This window comes from Acromyrmex echinatior, chromosome 1, assembly GCF_024713525.1.
Source record: "Acromyrmex echinatior isolate Ae372 chromosome 1, ASM2471352v2, whole genome shotgun sequence".
Classification (NCBI taxonomy): Eukaryota; Metazoa; Arthropoda; class Insecta; order Hymenoptera; family Formicidae; genus Acromyrmex; species Acromyrmex echinatior.
In genome coordinates, this window is record NC_141852.1 from 2,145,487 (window position 1) to 2,172,594 (window position 27,108).

Here is a 27,108-nt window from a genome sequence, read left to right on the forward strand (position 1 = left end):
TGTGTGTTGATGGTCATATATCTAGTGACAAAGTAGCGCGGATACTTTTTAGATGACCCAATATGAGGTGACTCTAAAGTCAAATCGGACTTGGCCCGTCATTCCTGTCGATCCTTAAGGGTACAATTACATGGAACACGTACGTGGTACAGTAACTAATAGTAACTAACTACATACCACACATCTACCGCCTATTTTTTCGCTGATATTACATGGAGCGCGGTTTGCGCGTAGTTTGCGGCACGGGCTAGTAACACACTCACATTATTATACACTGCTATGCTCTTTTTAATAGAATTAATTGATTTAAATGCAATTATTAAGTAAATCTGTTAAAAAAATAAGAGTATCGATAAAGTGTGTATAAAAATAAGTTAATATATTGAGTCATCTAAAAAGTATCCGCAGTTTTTTGTCACTAGATGGTGTTGATGGTCAACACCATCTAGTGATAAAAAACCGTGGATACTTTTTAGATGACCCAATATGTTAAAAAATTCATACTAATATGAGTTTGTCACTAGCCTACGCGCAAATCGCGCTCCATGTATTGTAATATCAGCGAAAGAAATAGGCGATACGTGATACACGATTTCCTAGTTAATTACTATTAGTTACTGTACCGCGTACCGCGTAGCGCGCTTTATGTAATCGCACCCTAAGAATTAACCGTGAGTTGTGGAACTTATGACTCCTGGACCTTATGACTTCTGCACACAGAACACGGGAACGCTTGCCGCGCAACGGAAATTGTTGCACTAGCCTATAATTCTATGTTCTTAAGTTGACCCCACTTTGCAAAACTTTTAGAAATGATATAATTCTACTTTCGTCGCGCGGCAAAAATTGGATTTATGACTCTTGCACACTGATGACTGAACGCGAAAACGCTTGCTACGTGGCAAAATGAGACGCGGTAACCAATGAACACATTGCTTAAGAGCTGTAAGCTTATTGGCTACAGCATCATTTTGCCGCGCGGCAAACGTCCAGTGTGCAGAAGCCATGAGTTCAACTTTTGTCGCGCGGTGGAAATGATATATCTATTACTTCCGAGTAAGCGAGATGTTGATTGGCTGTCGCGCCAATTTCCGCCGCGCGGCAAGCGTTGCCGTGTTCTGTGTGCACGAGCCATTACTCTTCGTCTTTTTCTAGTTCTAAAGATTAGAAAAGATTAAAGTTAATCTATAATAGTGGAAATGGGCATAAAGCTAGTCACATACTTTCCGTAACAGTAAACATAATATAGATTTTCGACCAATTGCGTTGCTCGATTCGATCGTCCATAACCGTAACCGTAACAATCAAGCAACGCCGACTAGAGTTACGTTCCAAAACTTCCTCTCCGAGGAAGATTTTATATGCTATAGTATACTATATTGTTACATGTACTATATTACGTGTACAAAATATATTTCAAGTAAAATTTTCCTCAAAGAGAAAGTTTTGGAACGTAGCCCTAATCGGTCGATTAAAGTTAATCACACACACTTTCCGTAACAGTAACAGTAAAGTTTTCGACCAATCGTGTAGGTTAATCGGAGTTGATAAGACCGGCTCTAAGGGTGAAATCACACGGCGGAAAACGATTATGGAAGAGAATGCGTCATTGAAGTAATTAATCAGCGCTATTTCGCACTTTTCCATCACGCAAGTTTTATGTACTATGTTCATGATGTGTCAAAGATGTATCCAACATGAATATAATTTAAAAACTATTAATTTTATGTTAATAATTTGCTTATTAAAATAAAATTTTTTAATTTTTCAAATTGTAAAAACAATTATCACTGTTGTAGTATTTAATGTTTTACAATTAATATTTACAATTTCATGACAATTTTTTTAACTGCTTTAACGCATTTACTGTCATTTTTCTGCATTGTGTGAACATAGCACACAAACTGGCATGATGGAAAATGCGGAAAAATGCACACTGAAATTGCACGTAATGCATCATTGTTTTTTTTATCTTGGTATCTATATTTATGCACTGAGATTTTGTCATTTTGCTTCATTCATCTCGACATTATGCAATTCCATCATATCAATCAACATCAAATTATTTTAATCTCTGAAAATATGACTTTATTACAAGAACAATGACGCATTCGCTATTCCGCAATATCAAATGCGGAATAGCGCTGAGTGGTTGTTTCAATGACGCATTTTTCATTTCGCAGTCTTATTCCGCACTGTGTGATTTTACCCTTAAACACAATGCGAAAGACTAGTGATAAGAATAACGATTTCCCGTTATATCCTATCCTTTCCCCTATCATATCCTGATAACCTATCAGAAAGTGTATGTTCCACTGTAACTGATTTCTGATTGGTTGAAATCGTGTTATTCCTATCGCTATCGCTATTTCGCATTATGTTTAAGGCTTATCGCATATGAAAAGGGAAATACTATAATATGCGTTACATATACTATAGCATTTCTTTAGTTTTTCGTATGCAAACTTTTCAAGAATAGAACCTTAGTAGGCATTTGGTCTGCTTTCTATTCCTGTACTAGACTGCACTAGAAGTCTCTTTCTTGCTTTCGACAAATATCAAAACAAATATACTTATTTCATTTTAAATTCCAAAAGTGTACACTGGTTTAGCATAGAAAAGAGATCTATTAAGTTTTCCTGACGCGAAAAGGGGCGTGGTTTTCAAGTTCTGAACACACTGTTACTTCCATCAAGCTTGCAACACTGGCCGTTACTGTAGACTTTTATCTTATCGATTTGAGTGAGTGAAAAGTTCTGCACAGTTAAAGAAATAGGAAATAGAGATACGAATTTTAACCTATCAGGAATTGTGTATATTCTACAATATGGTTTTTGATAAATTGAAATTCTTATAAAATTCTTATTCTGTTCCCTATTTGTTTGATTATACGCAATCGTTGAAAATTAGCATTGACCTATTTATTTATTGAAAGAAAGATCAACATTACTTGAACATAATTTTGCAGTGGCAAATAAAAACCTTGAACTATATTTTTATCACTGTTTTGCATTATATACATATGCTAATTGAAGTATAATTGAGAAAGAAAATCACAAATTGTTATAACAAAATATGGCTACCATGGGTGAGCCTCTCACTTTAGCAAGAGGTAAGTTTTTACTATCAGTTGTACAAGTTGATACAAATATGCTATTACAATATACAAATGACATTTAATGATTATTGTAGAAATTATACTGAAATTACATGAAATTTTATCTTTTGTAGATATCAAAAGATCTATAGAATTATTAGATAAACTACAGAAAGGTAAGCAATTGTAGAACAAAATATTTTATGTATTTTAACAATTATTTAATTCTATAAGATTAATTTTATTTAGGAGGAGAGGTTCCTACAACAAAATTAGCAGCATTACAGAAGGTATTACAAAGTGATTTTCTTAGTGCAGTACGGGAAGTATATGAGCATGTTTACGAGACTGTCGATATTCAGGTAGGAATATAAGCAATAGATAACTAATTTTTAATATTTGTTATTAATAGTCATAGGTAATTATGAAGGAGATGGGCTCACTCATTGATTTTGATGAAATTATTTATTTGATGTATTTTTGTACAAAATGAACAAATCTGAAAGAAAAAAAGAGTTGCTTTGTCCCGTGAATTAAGATATTATAAACGTTAAGCTAAATTTACAATAAGTCGGTAGTCCTAAGTCTTATCGGTGAAATTGGCAACAACAAACTTGTATGACTAAGATTACTGATTTTCTTAAGACCAAATTCGACTTTATTCCTTTCCATTAGTCGAGTTAAACAGCTCACTGTATAACTAATAACTAGTAGATGCGAAAACTCATAGTCATCTATTTAGGTTAAAACTAGTTAAGACTTAAGATTTCTGATTGTAGAATCAGCATTAAAATTAACGATTATTAAGGTTAGAAACCTTCTCATATCAATGACATAGAGAATCACACAATTTCTTTGTTTTATAAACATAAATTTTCTACTTAAAAAATAAATCCTCTGCTTTAAGAATATAAATTTTCTGCTTTAAAAAAACATTTTCTGTTTAATTTTTGTTTTTACAGCAGAGAATGTTTTAAAGCAGAGAATTTTTAAAACAAAGATAAATACCCAAATTTTTTAAAATTAAATCGCTTTGCGTGCATTCGAAATCTATGTGAAACTGTGCTTTGCATGGAAAGTTGTAAACCCATGGTGAACAATTCCATATGAATTTACAACTTTTCGTACATAGCATGAGCATGAAAGTAGGCTTTCATTTTGAGTGAAAACGAATGAGTCTAATTTCGTTAAATTAGAAGATGAGGTAGCGATTCTAAATAAATACCCCCTCCTCCCCGACCAAAGTACATGTATAGTCAGGGCCTAAAAGGTTGCAACACTTTTTAAATGAGTTTCAGAATGCAGTCTATTCACCAAGCGATTCTTACTTATGGATCCATAAGTAATAACAAAAGTTAAAAAAAAAGTGTTGCTTTTAGACCCTGACTGTACATATATATATAGCGCTGCATTAACCCTTAAGGATGTTCTGGCTATACATTTCCAGACAGAAGTTACTCAAATTTAAAATGATGAAATTCTATACTTTTATAAATTAACCTTTTTTAGTACCTTTTTACATCTTACTTTTTGGCATCCTTATTACACACGTTCGGTCATTCGTGTCCTGGATTAATTTTCATCACTTTTACAAGTATATATAAATTATTAAACGATTTTTACATATATTTTGACATCTTTAGAAAGTATTTGTACAGTTATATATTCATAACAAATTGCAGATAAATTGTTATAATTAAATATAGTTAACAAAATGAGAAAAATGTAATGTTTCATATAAAAATGTAAAACTCTGAAACAAAAATGTTTAAAGGAAAAATATAGTCCAATATCTTAAAATTGATATTCCAAACTACAAAAAAAAAATAGTTCAAGTGTCGGCTGTCCAAAAAGTTTAGTTATTGAGTAACCTGGTATTTTTTTAATATGCATGAATGGTTATAAATTGAAGATATATTGCATTTTTGTTCAATTTTTGAATGAAAAAACCGCGGATACTTTTTAAATGACCCAATATTTTAAACAATTCATTTTACTATCGCTATTGTGTTAAAAAAACTTATTGTTTATTAGGAAAATGTTCTTTATAACATTACAGATACAATAATAAGTAATATTACTGACAACATTTAACACAAGCAGGGTACCAAAAATCATGTTTATTAAGGGCTAATATGTTGTTTTAGAGTTAAATTCTTTTTTCAATAATTCATGAAATATTTCCGCAATACAACCGAGAATTAGTTGAAAGTAAAGAAAAAAATAAAAATTTTTTAATTACAAAAAATGTACACTCTGTACACACATTGGGTCATTTGTGACCCTGAGGTTTGGAGTTATACTAGTTAGGATGTGCACAAATTGAGGCCGACAATGCACAAAATTTATTCTCTAGATGCCAAACTTTTTTTAGGAATGAAAAAGAGACCAATATTTGACCAGGTGCTCTTAATATTTTAAATAAAAGAAATGCACAGGATACGAATGACCTAGAGATGTGTATTAAGGATTAAAATATACATATCGTATAGAACCTAAATAATGTAAGTTAATGTGACATTTGGCATTATAAATGAGTATATTATTTTTGTAATCGTCAGTAAAAATTTTTGGAAACTTGAATTTTCTTTGAAATCAATTATAAGAAAAATGTGCCGCATATTAATAATATTTAATATATATCAGATATCATATGGTACTTAAAAATCAGAAAGATACGTAAACTAATCTTCATACTATTGATACTTTTGAGTTGCTACGTTTTAAGCAGTTGAAGTGAGGTTATGTAGCCCATTCGGAATTTTGCTTTATCGTTAAGGGTGTAATCATACGGTGCAGAAAACGACGACTGTGGAATAGAGAATGCGTCATGGAAGCAACCAATCAGTGTTATTCTGCGTTATTCCGAATAGCTAATTGGTTGCTTCAATGACACATTTTCTATTCCGCAGCTCTTTTCCGCACCGTGTGATTTCACTCTAATATGTAATAATAACGTGTTAGTAAATCATATGAATTTTTTTTTAGGAATGTTCAATATTTTATTTGTTTCAGAATATTGGCAATGTTGCTTCTTTATAATTTTATTGATATAAATGAGAATATATGCTGCTGCTCGATGGAAATAAATCGCTAAAATCTATATCAGTTGATCTATTTTAGTATAATTCATACTAAATTCATACTGATTTAAGCGATTTACTTTCACCAGGGATACTCCATAAGAATTCATGTAAAATTAAATTGAATAACTTGTGAATTAGATAGAGAATCGACTTCAGATTTTACATATGTCTTCAGATAATAAATAGAATCAATTTATTAAATTTTCGAATTATTGTCAATGTTAGAATGTTAGCGCCAGTACATCCTTAATCGGACGCGCCGCAGCACTGAGTGCCACAAAATTTGTTTTTCTGAAAAAAAAAAAAATCATTGATAATGCAAGTCTTTTTATTACCGACCTTCGCTATTCCTTGTTTAACGTTAAATTTTAATATTATATTTTATTATAAATATATTTTACTTTAATAACGATTATTAAATTATTTATGCAATTATCATAACTCCTAAATAATAAATGGTAATTATTTAGAATATGGATCCTTCCCTAAAATCTTAATAAAAATGTACTTATTCGATTTATTTTCACTCAAAATGAAATCTAATAAAAAAAAACGCGGCCTTGTGAGTTATTAAATGTTAAAGTTCGAAGCTTTAAAGGTTAAGATATCTGTTATCCCAACTCGATAGTAGATTATGTATACGTTCTATTTTAATTCTTTGCTTTACAAACACAAATTCATTACTTTAAAAACAAAAATTTACTGTTTTAAGTACACAATTTCTTTGCATTAGTTAATTTGTGTTTTTAAAGCAGTGAATTTGTGTTTGTGAAATAGAGATTTATGTAATTAATGCAGAATGTATACTGTCAGAAATATAACTACGAGCTTCCTTTATATGTAAATGAAGCTCGTGGTTACAAACGAAATTAATGAATGATTTAACTGAAAATTACGTTACAGTAATTATTTAGGCTGTGGTCCGATTCACGCCCACAGCGCTCACAATTCTCACGATGTCAATGATTGGTCTGATTCATTATCGCGCTATCAATGATTTTATTTTGGACCGCTTGTTGGTGTGGATCACGAGGTCCATAACCTGTATATCATCAATAATGGATCTTATTCAATATAAAGCTGTGTTATTACATTTGATGGAAATTGTATTCGAGGATTCAGAGAATGACGGTGAAAACTTAAATCTTATAAATGTTATAACCAATCGATGTTATAACCTCGATCCAATCAATCATATTTAATTATTGAAACAATTAATAGTATTAATTATTATGTAATATTATTATCAATTACATTTATTATAATTATTTTTAGCGATTAGTAAGCGATTATATTACCTGGATGCATCTATTCCACATTCACAATATTAGTCCTCTTTTCCCGCGCAAATAAAGCGGACGCTCACGCCGACTTATCTCCGGATCGTGATCACCGTGAGCATGCGAATTTAAAAATCCATCACATTATTTTGCTCATGCAAAACGTTCAAGGAATGAATCGGTCGACCATGTGTGCGCTGTAAGCGTGAATCGGACCGCGACGTTAAATGTAATGAACGTGAACATTAAATTTCATAAATTTTCATGAAAAATACATTAAATTTCATGTATACATATATAAAAATATATTTTTCAATTGTAAATACATTAAATTTAATGTAATGTCGTGAAATCGAGTTCAAATTGTGTAACTTAAAAGTATATTAAATTTCATGGAATTTTTAACAGTGTAGCATTATATTGAATGGAGATGACAGATATCTTGTCCGGACCTACAATAAGTGCTTTAAGCCTTAAGCCGTAAGAAATTGACCAACTAGGGTCGAATGCGAGGAGAATAAATGATTGTGATTCGTCCATTCCTTACGACTTAAGGTTTAAAAATCTATTATAGATTTGGGATAGCAACAGAGACTTTTGCATAACGCATAGTGCATAAGCAAATCAACTAATCAGAATCTTTTCTTTCCTCACATTGGAAAAGAAGAATTTTGATTGATTGATTCCTTACTATGCGTTATGCAAGAGTCTGTGCTGCGATCATTAACCTCTAAACATATAAGATAACCCATATAAGATAACCCATAAACACATAAGATAGATTAGCATTTAACTATTGGCGAATTCAGCACACATGCACTGATTCTGCTCTAGTGTTGTCCTGACATGGTGTGAACGCAAAACTATTTTAGTGTTCTGCCAAATTGCACTATCAGAAACAATGCAACATTTTTTGACCATTGACAACATAGCAGACAAATTGAATATTTCTGATTTGTTTATGTCTATATAATTTGGGAATCGTTTGGGGAAAGCCCTATTCTATACCCAATTTTATAGGGGAATCTGGGCTTCGGATGAACAATTTTGAGACATGCCTAAAATTTTAAGGTATCAAATGAGAATCAAAAATTCCATAAGCCTAACTTTATAGAAGAGGTTTCTTGAATGCTAGAACTATCCAAAGTTCGTTATTATGACCATGTATCACTAGTCTTATCTAATTTCTCTACGTCCAAGGCACCTTTCTGTGGTGACGGCGGTAACGGATTGTACCAGACATTTAAATAATATCTAAAATATATTTGATATACTAGTTCATTAATCCGGTTAAGTCCCTGATCGCGATTCATACTGTCATGTCACAGAAATTCAGATTTGCTTGTAATGACGGTGATGCCTCTGGAGTTTGCTCTAGGGAGGAAGATGAACAAGCGATGAACCATCGGGGTAAACCAGCTTTTGATATGGGGTCACCCTGAAGCAGCTACTGATTGCGATGAGATTCACTATGGGCAATGTGGAAAATATTTAAAAAATCAGTCGCGTAAACATTTGTTGGTTAGGGAAGTACTAGATTTTTTAGAACAAGAGTCTCACTCAACACATTTAATATTAATGTATATGATGTTTTTCAACACTGTGTCTTACATAAAGTGTTCCAACTATGGCACAATGTTACACTGCTCGACACAATAAAAAGCTAAGTACGAACGTGTAAAATATGTTAATGTTACTAACTTTTCAAAAAGTTATTTGAAAGTCGTACTTATTTTGCAATAAAACCTTCAAAAATCGTCAATTCTGAAAAAATTATAACTTAAGTCTAAATAAAAATCATAAATTTATTATTGATATGCTAAATATAATTATAAAAGTAGAATGGAAGACTACAATGCATTTTAGTGTTACACCATGAAACTAAACTGCGTTCCAACAAGTACTTTTTACACAGTGGAACAGTGTAAGGTCTCTGTGTTCTAGCTGGAAAACAGCCTATGGATGCTTTCCAGCAAAGACAATCAGACTCTGTGTAACACAGTAAATTGTTTCATCTTTGTATAAGCAAACAATAAGGATGTAAATGTTTATTGTGTTGCACTGTGTCCTTGCTGGAAAGTACTCTCATGTCTGTTGGTGCTATTATAAAAGAAAAACTGAAAGATGGAAACATTACAGTTAAAAATACTGAACCGCAGTGTCTCTTTGTCAAATTAATTAAAACTTTTTGTTTCATACTTTGAATGTCTTTCTCTCCTCTTCATTGATTAATATATATCACTTATAACTATTCATTTGGGGTCCAAAAAAGATTTTCGTCAAGATTGGACATATTCCAGATACTAGATGATCCGAGAAATCGAATAATAAAATCAATCCTACATGATACACAATACATGATCACAACGTTCAGCGAACATTGAACAGCTGTGGTACTCAAGGAACTCATTTTACAAAGTATGTATGAAACTTTTTAATCCTTTTTTTGTGCTCTACAATCCTAGCTAGATCTCAATGCTGTTCAGCCGCGGCCCAAACTGGCATAGCCACAGTATAAGTACATACAGTATGGATACTAAACTTTTTATGTGATCCTCAATTTTTAGTGCGCATGTGATTTCCGACTAGGAATGTGACTGCCCTCAGCAAGTTGAAATTGCAGGTTAGGTTAGATTAGCTGGATCTCCTTCTCAAAATAAATTAACCCTTTCGCCTACAATATTGTGTGAGACTCGTGGTAAAAAAATCAAATCAAACATGAGTATCACAGATAGAGGGAGAGCCGTGGTGCGTCGTTCGTATAAAGTTTAATTTTTTTTTAATTTGTAAGAGATAAGTATGGCAAAGGATTAAAATTAAGTTTTACTAAAAAAATCAATTAAATCAAATTTTTTTGGAGACGCTATGTTGCGTAGACTACTATATTTATATACGATAAAGTATTCTTGTAATAAAGTATGTGCATGTATGCGTGCGTGCGGACGGGCGGGCAGATGTATATTATTAAATTACAATTTCACATTTAATTACAATTTTCATGCAATATATTATTTTTTCATACATAATTATTCAATTACAATTTTCATATGGTATTTAATCAATTATTATTTTTAGTTTAATTATTACTGTTTAATATTATTATTATTAATGTGAATATTATTTTTATATAAGTTCGTTAACAGATGTTGTTTAGAAAAATCATTCTGTAGCTTTATAATAACTCCAATTTATAAGCGCCTTTTCAATCCAATATGGCGATGAGTCATGTGACCTGGAACCCACTACATCAAAGGTGCCGACGCTCAGTGTCCTACTGATATACTTATACTGTTGCATAGTCCTTTGGGAAAAGCGTTTAAATATTTCGGTAATATTTTTCTTGTTATTAATAAATTGCATCAAGTTAGCAGACAGTGATTTTTTAAATGTGTTTTATGAATGGAATCGATTAGAAATCATTTGAGAAAGACATCTTCATTATTATTTTTATCTGGGAAAAGTCACTATTTGGTAATTCAATAGATTTAGGCCAATTACATGTATGTTTTCCGGCGAATTTTTCAAGCTTGTTAATTGGCTGCAAGATAAAGATGCTCTCGGACTTCTTTGTCTATAGTCAATCAACAGGCTTGAAAAATTTGTTGTACGACAAAAAATGGACGCATATTAAGGCTATTCTATTGGGTCATCTAAAAAGTATTCGCGGTTTTTTGTCACTAGATGTGTGTTGATGGTCATATATCTAGTGACAAAGTACCGCGGATACTTTTTAGATGACCCAATACATCGTATCGTAGTGTCGGAAGCCTCATGCGACTTTAAAATTGAAGCATCGAATTGACTGAAGCAACGAATTTGTGACTTGTGACGTGTACGATACGACTAATGTATTAGGTCATCTAAAAAGTATCCGCGGTTTTTTGTGTGTCACTAGATGTGTGTTGATGGTCATATATCTAGTGACAAAGTACCGCGGATACTTTTTAGATGACCCAATATAAAGTAATAGTAGTTTTAATATTAGCCTTACACATTACGAAAACGAACAAAGCCCGGGTGTAGTGGGTGTAGTAGATGTAGTACAATGAATATAGTAGACATAAAATTGGTTAAAAATTAACCAATTAGCCCGGATCTAATTATGTGCAGTAAGGAATCAACTTAATCATAAATTTAATTATATTCGATTAACTTTCTTCACATTCAACTGTGATTGGTCAATTCTTTATAGCTTAAGTCTTTCTACATTTATTGTATCATTCGAGTAAAGTTTGCGAACGCAGTTTAACATTGAAGTATTCGAATTTCGAAGTAAACTTTGAACATAAAAATATAATGAAGAAAAAAATTTGTTAGTATGTGTGTTGTTTTCTTAATTTGTAAATATTATTATTTAAATACATTTCAAGAAGAAAAATTTTAATACTTATTTTTTATTTTTGTATGTTTAGTTTTGTTTCCCAGTAAAGACGGAAAAACGGTTTTATGTATGTATGTACATACATGGTGCATTATAAAAATGTGCATGATTTTATTGTGACGCGAATATCCATCGCAGCGGGGTAAAATGGGTCGGGAAATGTGGTGGGGGGTCTGCCCTTCCAAGGCAGCCGGTCGCCAGTTTGCTCCGAGCAGTCTGAGTGGAAAGATGTGCCTCCGCGTGAAGTGTGTTTTTCGACTTTGTAACACGGCGCGATGGAGCGTTCGCTTGAACAGCGATACGCCATCAAGTTTTGCGTGCGACTTGGAAAGAATGCAATCGAAACATTCCAGATGCTTCAAGAGGCCTTCAAGGACGACTGCATTTCAAGGTCATAGTCCGGGAAGTGGCACAAGGTGTTCAAGGAGGGCCGGGAGGAGGTCGCCGACAAACCCCGTTCTGGACGCCCAACAACGGCCAGAACCGACGAAAACATGAATCGTGTGTGCGAAGTTTTGCGTTCCGACTGTCGATTGAGCATCCAGTACATCGCTGATACCCTAAACATGTCCACATTTGCGGTACATGGGATAGTGACGGAGAATCTGCGATCAAGCTTCACCATGAAAATGCCCCCAGCCACACGGCCTTCATCGTTGCCAACTACCTGGCCCGGAGCAACACCCCGGTGGTCCCACAGCCCCCTTACAGTCCCGACTTGGCTCCGTGCGACTTTTTTTTGTTTCCCCGTCTGAAGAGAGAGCTGAAAGGAAAGCATTGGGAGTCCGTGGAAAACATCCAAAAGCATGTTACAACGTTCCTAAGAGACATTCCCGTCGAGGAGTTTCAGCGTGCCTTCCAGGCGTGGCAGACACGTCTCCGCAAGTGTATTGATTCAGGGGGAGAATATTTTGAAGAATTTTGAGCATTTGTACCGCTACGATCAATAAATCTATTTTTCCCAGAAAATGCGCATTACTTTTAGAATACACCATGTATACATATAATATATGTCAAGAGATATTATGTACTATATCCATATCCGGATTTTGTTCGTTTTCGTAATGTGTAAATCTATTGAATTATTTAAATAGTGACTTTTCTCAAATGAAAATAATAATAAAGGGTCTTCCCCAATTTGATTTCTAATCGATTCCATTCATAAAACAAATAAAATCGCTATCTGCTAATTTGATAATAATAAAATTGCACAATAAAATTTGTTAATAATAAAAATATTATCCAAACTATTACCCAAATGTTTAAATGCTTTTCTCTAATTTCCCCAATCGATTCTCAAATTATATAGACATAAATAAATCAGAAATATTCAATTTGTCTGCTATCTTGTCAGTGATAATTTTTTTAACTCAGTTCATTCGGTTGGTCCGAATATAAATCATGATGGAAGGGATGACATGGTGTGTGCAGTTAGACAGTGTCTTTGTCTAAATCTCTGCCTCCTCCATTTATGGACTGTTCATAGTAGGAACAGCTATTTTTCCTTGTTTGACACATTTTATAATGCTTAAGTTCTCTTCTATAGAAAGAGACACAAAGTATAAAGAGGAAAGATTCAGTATCAACTTCACGACGCGAAACAGGTCGGTATTCATAGTCGATTCTTACATTTAAAACTGTCTTAAATACAATCTTAAGTAATAAGTCAATCTGAGGGCTGTATTAGCATCTTAAGACATTATTTAGACGGTTTTAAAATAAGAACGGACTTTCACGTATCACAGTTGGTATAGCCCTCGACTACTATTGATGACGCAGAGCAAAAGTAGGCGTAGTTTGGCCGAACTTGGAACAAGATATGTAATTCTTCCACCATGATATAAATTCAGGACCACATCATAATGGAAATATTATGTGTGCAGTTCGGCCAAACTATGGCTACTTTTGCTTCGCGTTGTCTATAGTGTGAGTGGGCTACCAACCGTGAAACACTAAAGATGGGGCGGTATTCATAGTCCGTCTTTATTTTAAAACTGTCTTAAATAATGTTTTAAGATGCTACAATTCTCGGATTGACTTATGACATTTTAAGATTGTACGTAAGAATTGATTATGAATACTTACTTGTTTCGCATTGTGAAATTGATATTGAATCTTTCCTTGTGCAAGGAAGGATACATAGGTTGCCCCGATATTTTACCTCTCGTACCGTTCTGCCAAATCCAGCATATACATGGCTGCGTTCATTTGGTGCTCATGACGTTTGTGAGCATCAATTGTCCTTGTTTAATATTTAAAAACAAGGATAAAACGACACTTAAAGCGTTGTGAGCGCCAAAACGAACACAGCTCATATAGAATACAGTTGGAATTTAGTTGCATATTCGGCTGATTTTTAGCTTGGTTCCTTTACTTCACCAATCCGCGCGCAGTCTAAATTGCCGATTGGCATTCTCTATAGAAAAGTATATGGATGCCGAGTGTATCTTATATATTTATACTCTAAAGTCTCGAACATAAGCTTGTTTACACGACAAGACGTAAAAGCGCGGCGCAAGCTTAAGTGTAGACGTAAGAAGTCTGCGCCATGCTTTTCTGTACGGGAACGTGCGCAAAACAAGCGCAAGAACGCGTACGATCGTTCGAACATTATAGTCGCTAATACAAATAGTGGTGAAAAATAAACTGCTATGATTTTTTTATATCTGCTAACAGTGTTTTAACATACAGTTGAACATTGGGGTACACAAAGTTAATGAATGTACGGATATATAATACACGTTCGTCTGACATTATTTCCTATTGATCCATTATTATTTTCTTTCTCATTATTATCAAGAAACACGATAGTGTCTCGATAATAATTTTTCTTGTTCATTTTTATGAACTCGAACCATAATAACTATACATATAATATAACCGCGTCAAACAGCCAGCGTAATGTGGGCGCAGGCGTCGAAAATAAAATTAATTTATTTCCGTTGCGCCGCTATGACCAGGAACGATTCTCTTGCGTCTGCGCCTGCGTTCTTACACCGTGTTACGTCTTGTCATGTAGACGAGTCTTAACGCTTAATAACTCAATTCACAAGATCGACCGCCGCGTTTTTTGATTCTTTCGTTTTGAGTGAAAACGTGTCGAATAAGTACATTTTTATTAAGATTCTAGGGGGAGGGGACCCGTATTCTAAATAATTATCTAATAAATTTGTGATGCTGCATTCAATACCGCACGCCATTATGGGTCCTCTACATAGAAGTCGTAGACTATCGTCGAGCCTTAAGTCATAGGAAACCAATCAATCACAATCAAATATAAGAAGAATACTCGATTAGAATTGGTGTCAATTTCCTACGACTTAAGACTCCACGACGTCTACGACTTCTATGTAGAGAACCTTTTAAAGGCTTAAACACAGGCAATAAGCATAGGCAACAGTGAATAACAAGCCATCCAATCAGAGCTCTGGTGTGTAAGTTCGATATTATGTCTCTCTATATAACTCTAATTAGACAGCATTGTTATTCTCTGTTCCCTGTACCTATTGTCTGTGCCTATTGTATTTAAGTCTTAACGTTTGGTTCAGAAGTGCCCGATTAAGAGTTAAGTCGATGTGACAGATTTCTTAACTTCAATAGTCGTCATTTTTTGAAGGTACCATTTTCCTTTCCCTCACCTGAGGGACACTCCGAAGAAAAAAAGAAAAAAAACTTTAACATTTAATATCTCTGTTCGCAAGGCAGAACGACGCTTATTTCTGTCAGATTCTTTCATTTCATGCAAACATACGTCGAATAAGCTTAATATTATTGATTTTTGATCTATGGAAGCTGAACTGTATAATTACCCTTAACCAAAATAAATTCTGTAAAAACAAAAATTATATAGAAAATAATTTGTTTTTAAAACAATTTGTGTAATTGAAACAGAAAATATTTTAATCTCATTTACATATTGTCATGTCCGTCTATGCCATTGAGGTGACAGATTTTCTAATCTAAATACTTGTCAACTTTAACCCTTAATATACACCTTTGGGTCATTCGTGTCCTGCGCATTTCTTTTCTTTGAAATACTTGAGAGCACTTGGCCAATGTACAAGTCTTTCTGCTATTCCTAAAGAAAGTATGACATTTAAAATACAAGTTTTGTGCGTGGCCTTAAATAATTCGTGTATATCCTTTAACTAGAATAATTCCGAAGTTCACCTCTGGATCGTAAATGACCCGTGTGTACAGGGTATACATTTTTTTTAACTAAAAAAATTATTTTTTTTCTTTATTTTTAACTAATTCTCATTTGTATTATGAGATTTCACGAATTATTAAAAAAAGAATTTAACCTCAGAACAACATATTAATCCTTAATAAACACAATGGTTTTTGGCACCTTTGTGTTAAATGTTGTCCGTAATATTATATATTATGATGTATGTAATGTTATTAAGAACATTTTCCTAATAAATTATAAATTTTTTAAATACAATAGCAATAATAAAATATATTGTTTAAAATGTAAGTTCAGTATATCTTTAATTTATAACCATTCATGCATATTAAAAAAACTTTATTTTCAGGTTACTAAGTAACTAAATTTTTTGGACTTTAACTATAATAATATTTCTTTTGTAGTTTGGAATGTCAACTTTAAGATATTGAAACATATTTTTCCTTTAAATATTTTTATTTCAGAATTTTACATTTTTGTATGAAAAACAGTATATTTTTCTTATTTTGTTAGCTATATTTAATTATAACAATTTATATACGTGTAATATACAACTTCACAAATGTTTCCTAAAGATGTAAAAAAAAAATATATATATATATATATATATGTGAAAATTGCTTAATAATTTTTATACACTTGTAAAAGTGATAAAAATTAATCCAGGACGAAAAACCTCATGTATAGTAAGAGTGCCAAAAACTAAAATGTATATTAAGGATTAATGCTTGCGGGACATCGAGTTGCGCGGGTAGCACGCTCGTAATTTTCCGTTTCGTGTTCGGTCAGGCGCCCTGCATATCATTGTTTATTGACAAAATTTAATTGTGTTATATTGTTGGGAGATTTAAGACCATTGCGAATTGAACAAACAGTTTAGAGTTATATAATAAGAAAAAAGGGACTTTTTACGAGTTTGATTGAGTAGCTTCATTAGATGTAAAATAAGAAAAGAAGTATTGAAAAGCATTGAAAGCATCTAAATCGACCGTATAATTGCCAGTATAATTTGATATAGTGCCTTCGCGCCTTATTTGTGGCCCGAAGATCGGACACTCAAAGGTAATCCCGTTAGAATAAACGTATCTCGTCGGTGCCCGAGGGAAAATTTACAAAATAAAATAATTTTAATGTTTAATATTTAAAAGCAGAGCGATATTTTTCTGTCAAATTCATTTATTTCGTATAAAAATGCGTCAAATAAGTATAATTTAAAAAAAAGTGAATAAACCCTCTCTTTCATAATTACTAAGACTATGTTCCACTTAACGCTCGCAACATGCACGAGCATCGTTTGTCCTTATTTAATATTTGATAAATAACGAGAAATAATTCCTCCCGTCTTGAGCGTTAAATGGAATGTAGTTCTACTCATATACTTATAATTGTTGATAATTAATTCACATTATTATAAAGGGATCACAGGATGTACGTGCATCTGCAACAGCAAAAGCAACTGTTGCTGCTTTTGCAGCTAGTGAAGGTCATGCACATCCACGTGTAGTCGAATTACCTAAAACGGAAGAAGGACTTGGTTTTAATGTAATGGGAGGTAAAGAACAAAATTCGCCGATTTATATATCTCGCATTATACCTGGTGGTGTTGCTGATAGACACGGTGGTTTAAAACGTGGAGATCAGCTTTTATCTGTTAATGGAGTGGTTGGTTAAAATGTTATCTTTTTTATTTATTTATTATAAAACACATTTTACAATAATAAAATAATTTGTTTTAGTGCGTCGAAGGTGAAAATCATGAGAAGGCAGTGGAATTACTAAAGCAAGCTCAAAATTCTGTAAAATTAGTAGTTCGTTATACTCCACGTGTTCTCGAAGAAATGGAATTACGTTTTGATAAACAGAGAGCTGCTCGTAGGCGTCAACATATGCAATAAATATAAATGTAAAATATTTAACTCTCACTTAAAAAGTCCAAATTTATCGGCTATAGTCTACCTATACGTGTATACATTTAAATTATTTATGCTTTATAGTTATAATTTGGCTAGTGTACTATTGTGAATTATATTCGTATATTCATCCATTAATAAATGTTACACCTATTATCTATATATTTTCTCATTCTTTTGTTCTCATTTTACGTTTATGTGATCAATTTTGAAGTATATTAAACAGTACAACATTTTTGTATATTTTATGGAATATCTTACTTAATCTACTTTTTTGCATACAAAGGGAGCTTTCCAGCAAAGCTCTCTATAAATCGACACAAGAATTATGTTTTTGTTTCTTATCCGGATCTTTTCTCTCTCTCTCTCTCTCTCTCTCTCTCTCTCTCTCTCTCTCTCTCTCTTTCTCTCAGTGAGAATTCCTCTATAGATCCTAAAAAGAGACTCGCAATTGCATAGGTATATCGAGCCCAGAGTATCATGAAACTTTATCCTTAGGATAGAAAGTGAAAAGTGAAAATTTTAACATTGAAGTTAATGGAAAAATTTTCCACTTTTCACTTTTCATCCTAGCAAAAAAGTTTCATGCTCAATATCCGGGGGCCTAGCGGTGCCAAGGTACTTTTTTCGGAGGCCTGGCGGCGCCAGGATACTTTCTTCGGAAGTGGCGCGCTATCAAGAAATACTTTTCATAATTATTTAAAACTAATTTTTTATGTTTGTGTAATAAGATGGTAAGAAGAAAAAGAAATATTTACTGAAACCTGAATTTCAACATGACAACATGATGTAGTTAATCAAAAAGTCCAATCATATAGGGTATCTCAGAAATGATGTACGATCCACATTGGCATGGAAGGAGTTAAAGGAAATAAAAGTCTTATAACATTTTGAGATATTCATTGTAGTTTTCGAATAAAAAAAATAAAACGTTTCAACCTATGGAAGTATCACTCAGAGATTTTAACGAAACTTTACTATTTGTAGAACTTTGAAATTCCTGTGATATTTGACATATATTTTTTTTATCGGCAAAATTCCACTCTGAAGGGTGAAAACTATCCCCCTCCCCCCTTAAAGGTAGATTTAACATATTAGGTGAAATAAGTTGAAAATTTTAAAAAGTAAAATGAGTTAAGGGGTTTTGGGGATCGCTGAAACTAAATCTTATGTAAAAATATAAAATTCAAAAGTTTTCTTCGCATGTCACGTGCGATTATGAGTAAATGCGGCGGGCACACAAGCGTTTCCCCTTTTTACTGATGCATACATAAGCGGGGAGCACAGATTCTTACATAACGCATAAAACATAAGGCATAAGAAAATCAATCAAATAGAGTCTTTTATTTCATGAAAAGAAAAAAAATAAAGGACTTTGATTGATTCATTTTTTAATGTATTATGTATTATGTATTATGCAAGAGTCTGTGCTCCCCGCTATATACTGTAGATATGAGCGGTCTGATGTTTACGTGTTTGTTTTTTAACAGAGTTAAATAATCTGTAGATACGGCACGTAGCTGAAATCGTCAAAATAGATTTTCAACTTTTTTCACCTAATATGTTAAATCTATCCTTACTTTTATGGGATAGTTTTCATCCTTCAGAGTGGATCTTTGCCGATAAAAAAAAGTCAAATATTTTTCAAAATTCTACAAATATGCAAAGTTTTATTAAAATCGACATAGCCATTCCGAACCAATAAGCACTACTATCTATACACCCTTTTTTTTTTTTTTGATAACGGAGGGGAAATGCCTGACGCATACCCCGAGCCTCGGGGGAGAGCCCGGGGTTATGTGAGGCTTGCACCCACTAAAACCCCTCCGAGTGTCCTTACCTGGCCTTGCATGAGGGACTCCCAGGAACGCGTGCAGCATATTTCTGGGAGTCCTTCAGGCCAGTCGGCTTATTGCCGACTTCTATTCCCGCCCGGGGATTTTTATGGCGTCGTCTGAGAGACGACGTGACCCCGGGCAGTGCTTGGCACCTTCGACTTTATTCGGGCGCTGGGGGGACACCACCCCCTGCGCCCGCCGCCCCGGTTGGTGTTGGGGGGCGGGAGTTGGGGATCACGGCCCCCGCCGCGATCCCCAGCCCCCCGAGGGGCGCCAATCAGAAGTTTGGCGCCCCTCATGTTTCGGCGCCGCGAGAGGAAGTCTCGCGGCGCACCCCCCGCGCGCGGCGGCGCAGGGCTCCCCGCCCGGTCGCGCATTCGACGCGGCCGGAGGATGATGAGCCACTGCACCCCGCGCACGCGGAGGGTCATTCTGTTTCCGGCGGCGGATCGACCCTAGGGTCGGCGATCCGCCGCCGCTTCACTGCGCCCCGCGTCCGAGACGCGGGGCCGTCACTGATGATGGTGGCGGCGCAGGTGGAGGGTTCACTGACCGACACTCCCGCACACCACCCCACCGTCCTCCTCTTCACTCCTCTCATCTATGGGGGAAGGAGGTCGCCGTCGTTCTCGCCGCCCCGTGGGGCGGTCCCGGCGGCGGGTACGCGCGAGGGGTGACCCGGGGCGCGAGCGATCCGGTTGGAGCCGGCGCCCGCGTTGACCCCCAACGCCACCACCCCTCGCATCTCCTTCCCCCCCGTCAGCCCCGCCACCCGGAGGCGGCGGGGGCGGGAGAAGGCCCCGACCTCCCGGTGCCCTCTCCCTCTGCCTCTCAGCCTCCTCCTTCTGCGACATCACCCGATCGCAGAAGGAGGAGAAGGCCCTCCAAGCACTCTCCCTGCCGACTATCTCCTTCACGACAGCCGGCAGGGAGAGATCCTCCCCTATCTCACGGACCAGGACACCGCGCTCGCCCGCCCAAGCCGGGCAGGTCTCCAGCGTATGCTGCGCGGTGTCCCGGTCCCCGTCGCAGTGGTGACAACAAGTGGTCGGCTCCTTACCTATGCGACACAGGTACTTCCCGAAACATCCGTGTCCGGTGAGCACCTGCGTCGCGTGGAACGATAGTCCGCCCCATCCCCTGCCTACCCATTCCTCGAGGCAGGGGAGGATGGCCTCCACGGTCCGAGCGCCCGTTGTCGGCGGGTCGTTTTCGAGAGTGGAGCGCCACTCTTCGAAGACCCGCCGACGGGCGTTCCTTCTCAGTTGGTCAGTGGTCCTCGGGGTAACGATCCCCCCCCCCGAAGCCGAATGGCCTTCACCCCGGCGAAGGTTTCCGCCAGGGCGTCGGCCACGTACTCGGCAGGGGGGATCCCCGCGAGGACCATGGCGGCGGCGTACGACACCGTCCTGTAGGCCTTACAGATGCGCAAGGCCAGCCGCCGTTGCACGCTGTGCAACTTCTGCTTTATTCGGCGGCTGGCCAGGGCCTTCCCACTCCATACCGGGGCCCCGTAAAGGGCCCCGGACAGGACGGCGTGCATATAAGCCCGCCTGACCCGTTCGGACCGTGGAGGTTGGGCATGAGGCCGAGCAGAGCGTCTGCTCGGCGGCCCAACCGCGGGGCTAGCTCGTCGAAGTGTTCGAGGTTCTCTCCCCCTCCGCGGGAGCAGTCCTTCCTCTAATCCTAATTGGACTGCGGTCGCCAGCCAGGCTATCGGGACCCGACCACTCCATGATCGAGTCCCATTCCATCCCCGGCACCCTATCCCTGTCGGACGTGCGGCGGGAGGTGGAGCTCCACCGGCCGTGTTCCAGTACCGCGACCCTGGAGCGGAGGAACACCAACTCTTCATTCAGCCGGCGTCTCTCCTTCGCCCAGGCGGGTCTGGAGCATTCCTCCCTCTGGTCTACGTTCGCGGCCAGGCTGCTATCACCCGCCCTCGTAAAGACTGACGTGAGGGCTGCGGACAGCTTGGTGTATGCTGTCCACATATCCCTCACTATGTCGCCCCTGATGTTCTTTGATCGCTCAACCGACTCGGCAATGGTCGCCAGTTCGCGTGTTGCGACCGCGGCGACTGCGCAAATCGGTTGTTCGTCGAACTCGAGGGCGAGTTCGACAGCCTTCTCTTTGGCCTTCCTGGCCGATGTGGAGGACGGCTCAACTTCCGGATCTAAAATCGTCCGGTGGTCCTTTCTTAGCTGCCGGGCTTTAGCCTTTTCGGCCTTCTTTGCCATTGCCTCGGCAGTATATTTCCCGACATGTTCGGGATTTAGAGCTGGCCTCCCCCTGGACCTTTTTGTTGATTCCCCCTCGGAATCCGAGGAGGAGACAACACATTCGGCCGGCCGTTTTCGGCTCTCTCCTCCAAGGGAGCTCAGCGAGACCGTAGAACCGGCCCTCGACAGCGCTCCCTCGTAGGCGACCGCCTCGGCGCGCGCCCCGGCCTTGCTGCTCGCAGAGCCGGGACGTTGTTTGCGCGAACTGTCGCTCATAGTTGAGCGAGCGTCCGCCTCTACACTCTGAAGCGAGCGTTCTCCCTCCACATTATGTTGAGAATTTATATTGTCCATTAGATTGATGCCCACGGCCCGCAGCGGCTCCGTCAGTCAGGGTGTACCCTCACCCCTCCCCCGAAGAATCAGGAGAGGGGGCCCCGAGTTCCCCCGGGGGGCTAGCATATGGCTCGGGTCCCCGGAATGTATCATCGGGGACACTGGCCTCCGGCCCCTTACTCCCCGTGAGCGGATGTGGTGCGAGCCCACTCACGAGTTTCAGGGGTCCCTCGTCTCCGATGTCGAGGGCACCGCTGCGGGTAGCGCCACCCGAGGCGGCCCCACGGACGGTTCAGGTCACGGAAGCGGCGCCCCTTCCGGACCTTAGCCGCCGTGGCGACCAGCGTTGTTTGCGCTGCCCGGTGTCCCGCTTCGGAAGGGACGCCGTCACGGAGACACCGGGCACAATACTCGACGCCCCCCCCCCGGCCTCGACCTCGGAATACGTCCGAGCGGCCCGGAGGGGGCGGGAGTCGCGCGCCCTGTCTCGGAGTAGGTCCGAGCGGCCGCGCGACCTCCCACCAGGAGAGACGGATGGTTCCGCGACAGACCGAAGTCCGCGCGGCCCCGTCCTCCCCTACGGACAGAGTCCGCACCTCTCGAGGCGGGAGAAGTTCCCGGTACAATGAGCCGAGGCTCTCGGAGACCCCATCCCCCTCAGTGGCATGAGCCAGCCCGCAGCCAGGAGCACCCAGCATATGGGCCGTCTCGCCTGCGGGAGCACCCGCGTCGACCCTTTTGCACGCAAATCCCAAAGGAACCACCCCACCTCACAGGGAGGAGGGGAGGGCCCCACGGGGGTCTACGTGCAGTGGGGGTCGAAACCCCACATCACGCACGGGAAGGGAGCAATCCTCCCCCTGACGGTGCCGTGCCACCGGGCGATTGAAGTCAGGGCCGCCAACCCCTACCGGCACACTGGGGACCCGTCCCGAAGGACGAGACCCCCAGGAGTCCCTCCCACGAGGAGAGGAGACCCCCTTGTGGTGCCGGACCCTACTATCTATACACCCCACTGTCCACTGATTTTCTAACCTCAATAACTATCAACGTTAACGCTTAATATCTCGGTTCGCGGGCCCGTTCCGACCTTTTTTCTTACAGATTCTTTCGTTTTGAGCAAAAATGCGTCAAATGTGCCTAATTTCATCAAAATCAGAGATACAGTCCGTATTCTAAATAATTATTTTAAATTTAAAACGTATAAAAAGAAGAGCATGAGAAACCACAGCACAAGTTATAGTTTGTGATATTTAATTATTATTACATTAATTAAAACATTAAACGTTTCGGCCACAATCTGGCCATCTTCAGTAATTCAATAATATTCTTAAAACGCAGAGTTACATCTAGTTGACAATAAATTCAACAGTCGTGTGTTGTAATTATATAAACGTGTTCTTTTCTATGTGAAGATGCTTCATATAATAATGTTACAACGCAATTGTCATATCACGAAAAGTGTAGAACAAGAATTTCCAGATTCTAATTTAAAACAAATTTGTATATCATTAATATCTTCTAATCGGAATATAAAAGAATAGAATCGTTACCTGTTTTATAACAAAAAAATAATGAATCTCAAGTACATCCTTTGCACAATTAGAAATTTGTCGTGACATTGTGTGTTGTTGTTTGTCATATCATATATTTTACCACTATTTATATATATATGAGTCAACAGTTTAGAAACTTCTAGAATTATTTATTAAAAGAGAGAGAGAGATCTTTCTTAAGAAGAGGAAGATAAACATCAGGCAAACCTTCCGTGTCACTTTGCTTATTGATACCACTTGTTTGGCCTTTTATATGTATCATTTCAGAAATTCTTCTTTTCATTAATGATTGTTCTGTGTCTAAAATTCTTATGTTATTCCAATCCAATTCATGCATCTCATTCAAACGGTGACGTGAAACCACTGATATTTCGGAAGTGGGTTTTCTTATGTCAGCCTTATGTTCTTTTATACGAGTTTTTAATTTCCTTTTAGTTTGGCCAACATAAGACGATTCATAGTTTAAACAATTAATTTTATAGACTACTCCACGATGGTCATCCTTAAGCAAAGGATCCTTTCCAGTCTTTATAAATGTATTCATTTTATTCATAGCTATTCATTTTATTCATTTATAAGCTATATTAAAACCATGAATATGTGAAAGTTTTTTGAATTTTTCAGATACTTTGCCTAAGTATGGTATCGTGAAAAATTTTTTCTTTGAATTAACATTAGGCCAAACTAAAAGGAAATTAAAAACTCGTATAAAAGAACATAAGGCTGACATAAGAAAACCCACTTCCGAGATATCAGTGGTTTCACGTCACCGTTTGAATGAGATGCATGAATTGGATTGGGATAACATAAGAATTTTAGACACAGAACAATCATTAATGAAAAGAAGAATTTTTGAAATGATACATATAAAAGGCCAAAAAAGTAGTATCAATAAGCAAAGTGACACGGAAGGTTTGCCTGATGTTTATCTTCCTCTTCTTAAGAAAGATCTCTCTCTCTTTTAATAAATAATTCTAGAAGTTTCTAAACTGTTGACTCATATATATAAATAGTGGTAAAATATATGATATGACAAACAACAACATACAATGTCACGACAAATTTCTAATTGTGCAAAGAATGTACTTGAGATTCATCGTTATCTTTTTGCTGTAAAACAGGTAACGATTCTATTCTTTTATATTCCGATTAGAAGATATTAATGATATACAAATTTGTTTTAAATTAGAATCTGAAAATTCTTGTTCTACACTTTTCGTGATATGACAATTGGCGTTGTAACATTATTATATGAAGCATCTTCACATAGAAAAGAAGACGTTTATATAATTACAACACACGACTGTTGAATTTATTGTCAACTAGATATAACTCTGCGTTTTAAGAATATTATTGAATTACTGAACATGGCCAGATTGTGGCCGAAACGTTTAATGTTTTAATTAATGTAATAATAATTAAATATCACAAACTATAACTTATGCTGTGGTTTCTTCTTTTTATACGTTTTAAAATTATAACCATGTTCGTTTTCACGATGTATTTTAAATTTATTTAATAATTACAATAAAATTATTACTTCCTAAATTATGAAACAATTTTCTTAATCTTTCTCAAACTGTTCCGAAACTTTTGCAATAAAAAAAGTAAGAAATGTTAAATATTTCTGCTAACTATACGCTTGATTAATTTTCATTGATTATAAATACTATAAATTATTGTTTCCTAAATTATGAAACTCTTTTCCTAAATTTTCCCAAACTATTCCCAAACTTTTACAATAAAAAAAAAGAGAAATGTAAAACTTATCTGCTAAGTATATGTCGGTCCACGCCCCTTTTGCGAATCGAAATATCGTTTGTAGATCCAGGTTTGTCAACTGCGAAGAAATAAATATTGCTACAACTGATCTCTATGCATCTTCATCAGATCTCGTTATATGTTCTTTTCTTTCTTCGTTTTAAAGCAGTGTTCGCAAAGATTTGCACATTTCGAGTCGATTCTGGCGAGCAACCTCCACTACTGAGTCGCCGGGCGCTCACATGACGCTTTGGCTCAGGAGTGTCTTTGTAGCTTAAATGTGCGTTATTAAAAAATATTTTTCTTGCAAAATAATTTTTATTTCCTTAAAAAAATCAAATGCTAAATTTTCTAAAACATTTTCATAATAATAATAATTCTTCTTCGTCATAATAATTCTTATCTACTAAAAACTATTCAATAATTGTTATAAATTTACGTCGAGAAGTTTCTAGAATAACTAACACGTTTTGTCATAATAATTCTGTCTACTAAAGACCATTCAATAATTGTTATAAATTTACGTCGAAAAGTTTCTATAATATATCGAGAAGTTTCTATACTGTCTTTATGTAATTGTTTAACATTCTTTTTTAAACAATTACATAAAGACGGTGTTATATACGTTAAAGAGAGTGTTAACAATTAATCGTTAGTCAAGAATTTATAAAGATAACATTATATTTAGAAGAAAATGGTTTGTAACGATGCGCCCCGAGAAACCATCGTTCCCGAACATCAGCCGGATGCCGCTGTATGATATGTGGCGATGCGGGCGCGATGCGTCCGAATAATTTTAAAAAATCGCAAACATCGTTTCGCAGATACCAGCCGACGTTCCGCGAGAACGATCGAACGCTGCCGAGCGCTATTCGCGACAGATTTCGGTACCGTACGTACATGTGAGGGTACCGCTCGGCGAGAATGTACGAACCGAATCGAGCTTCGCCAAATCCACGGCGCTGCCAAAAATCGGTCATATAAAAGGCCGCAGATTTTTACAGAGAGGTTTTTTGCTCCGATTCCTATCCAACAATCAGATCCTATCGATTCGAAAGCAATCCCGATTCGTTACGAGCAGTTTCCTGCCGCGAGATTCCGGCCGACACCGCGTTCAGGGGGGAAGCGGACTTCGCCTCTGTTGGGCAACTTTGGAAGCCGACTCTCGCTGTATTCGCCAAATAGACGCGACAAGGGGATAGGGAGTACTCTGTCTTCGTTGAGTGTTCCTAATAGTCAAAAAGCACCATTCGAAATCTTATATTGTCGACGCGATCGGCAACAAGATAGTTTTCTTCGCCTCTAGGTTACGCCCACGTATATGTTCAGGTGTGCCATAGGCACATTCGAAATCCGCGCCGCGACCGTATCGGTGAGCATCGCGTTAGCACCCGTTCCGCGTTATCACGCTGCGACACTAAAGCGCACCAGCGCTCGGTCCCATGTGGCGTT

The 27,108-nt window shown here is 37.5% G+C and overlaps 1 protein-coding gene across 1 annotated transcript; it reads left to right on the forward strand.

Moving 5' to 3' along the window:
- The first annotated feature begins 2,442 nt into the window (after positions 1 to 2,442).
- On the forward strand, positions 2,443 to 18,103 carry veli (L27 and PDZ_signaling domain-containing protein veli). Its single transcript, XM_011056256.2, has 6 exons — positions 2,443 to 2,742; positions 2,969 to 3,112; positions 3,232 to 3,273; positions 3,347 to 3,459; positions 17,450 to 17,695; positions 17,770 to 18,103. Exons 2-6 carry the CDS (start codon positions 3,076 to 3,078, stop codon positions 17,926 to 17,928), a joined length of 597 nt encoding a protein of 198 aa, XP_011054558.1. The 5' UTR covers positions 2,443 to 2,742; positions 2,969 to 3,075; the 3' UTR covers positions 17,929 to 18,103.
- The last annotated feature ends 9,005 nt before the right edge of the window (positions 18,104 to 27,108 follow it).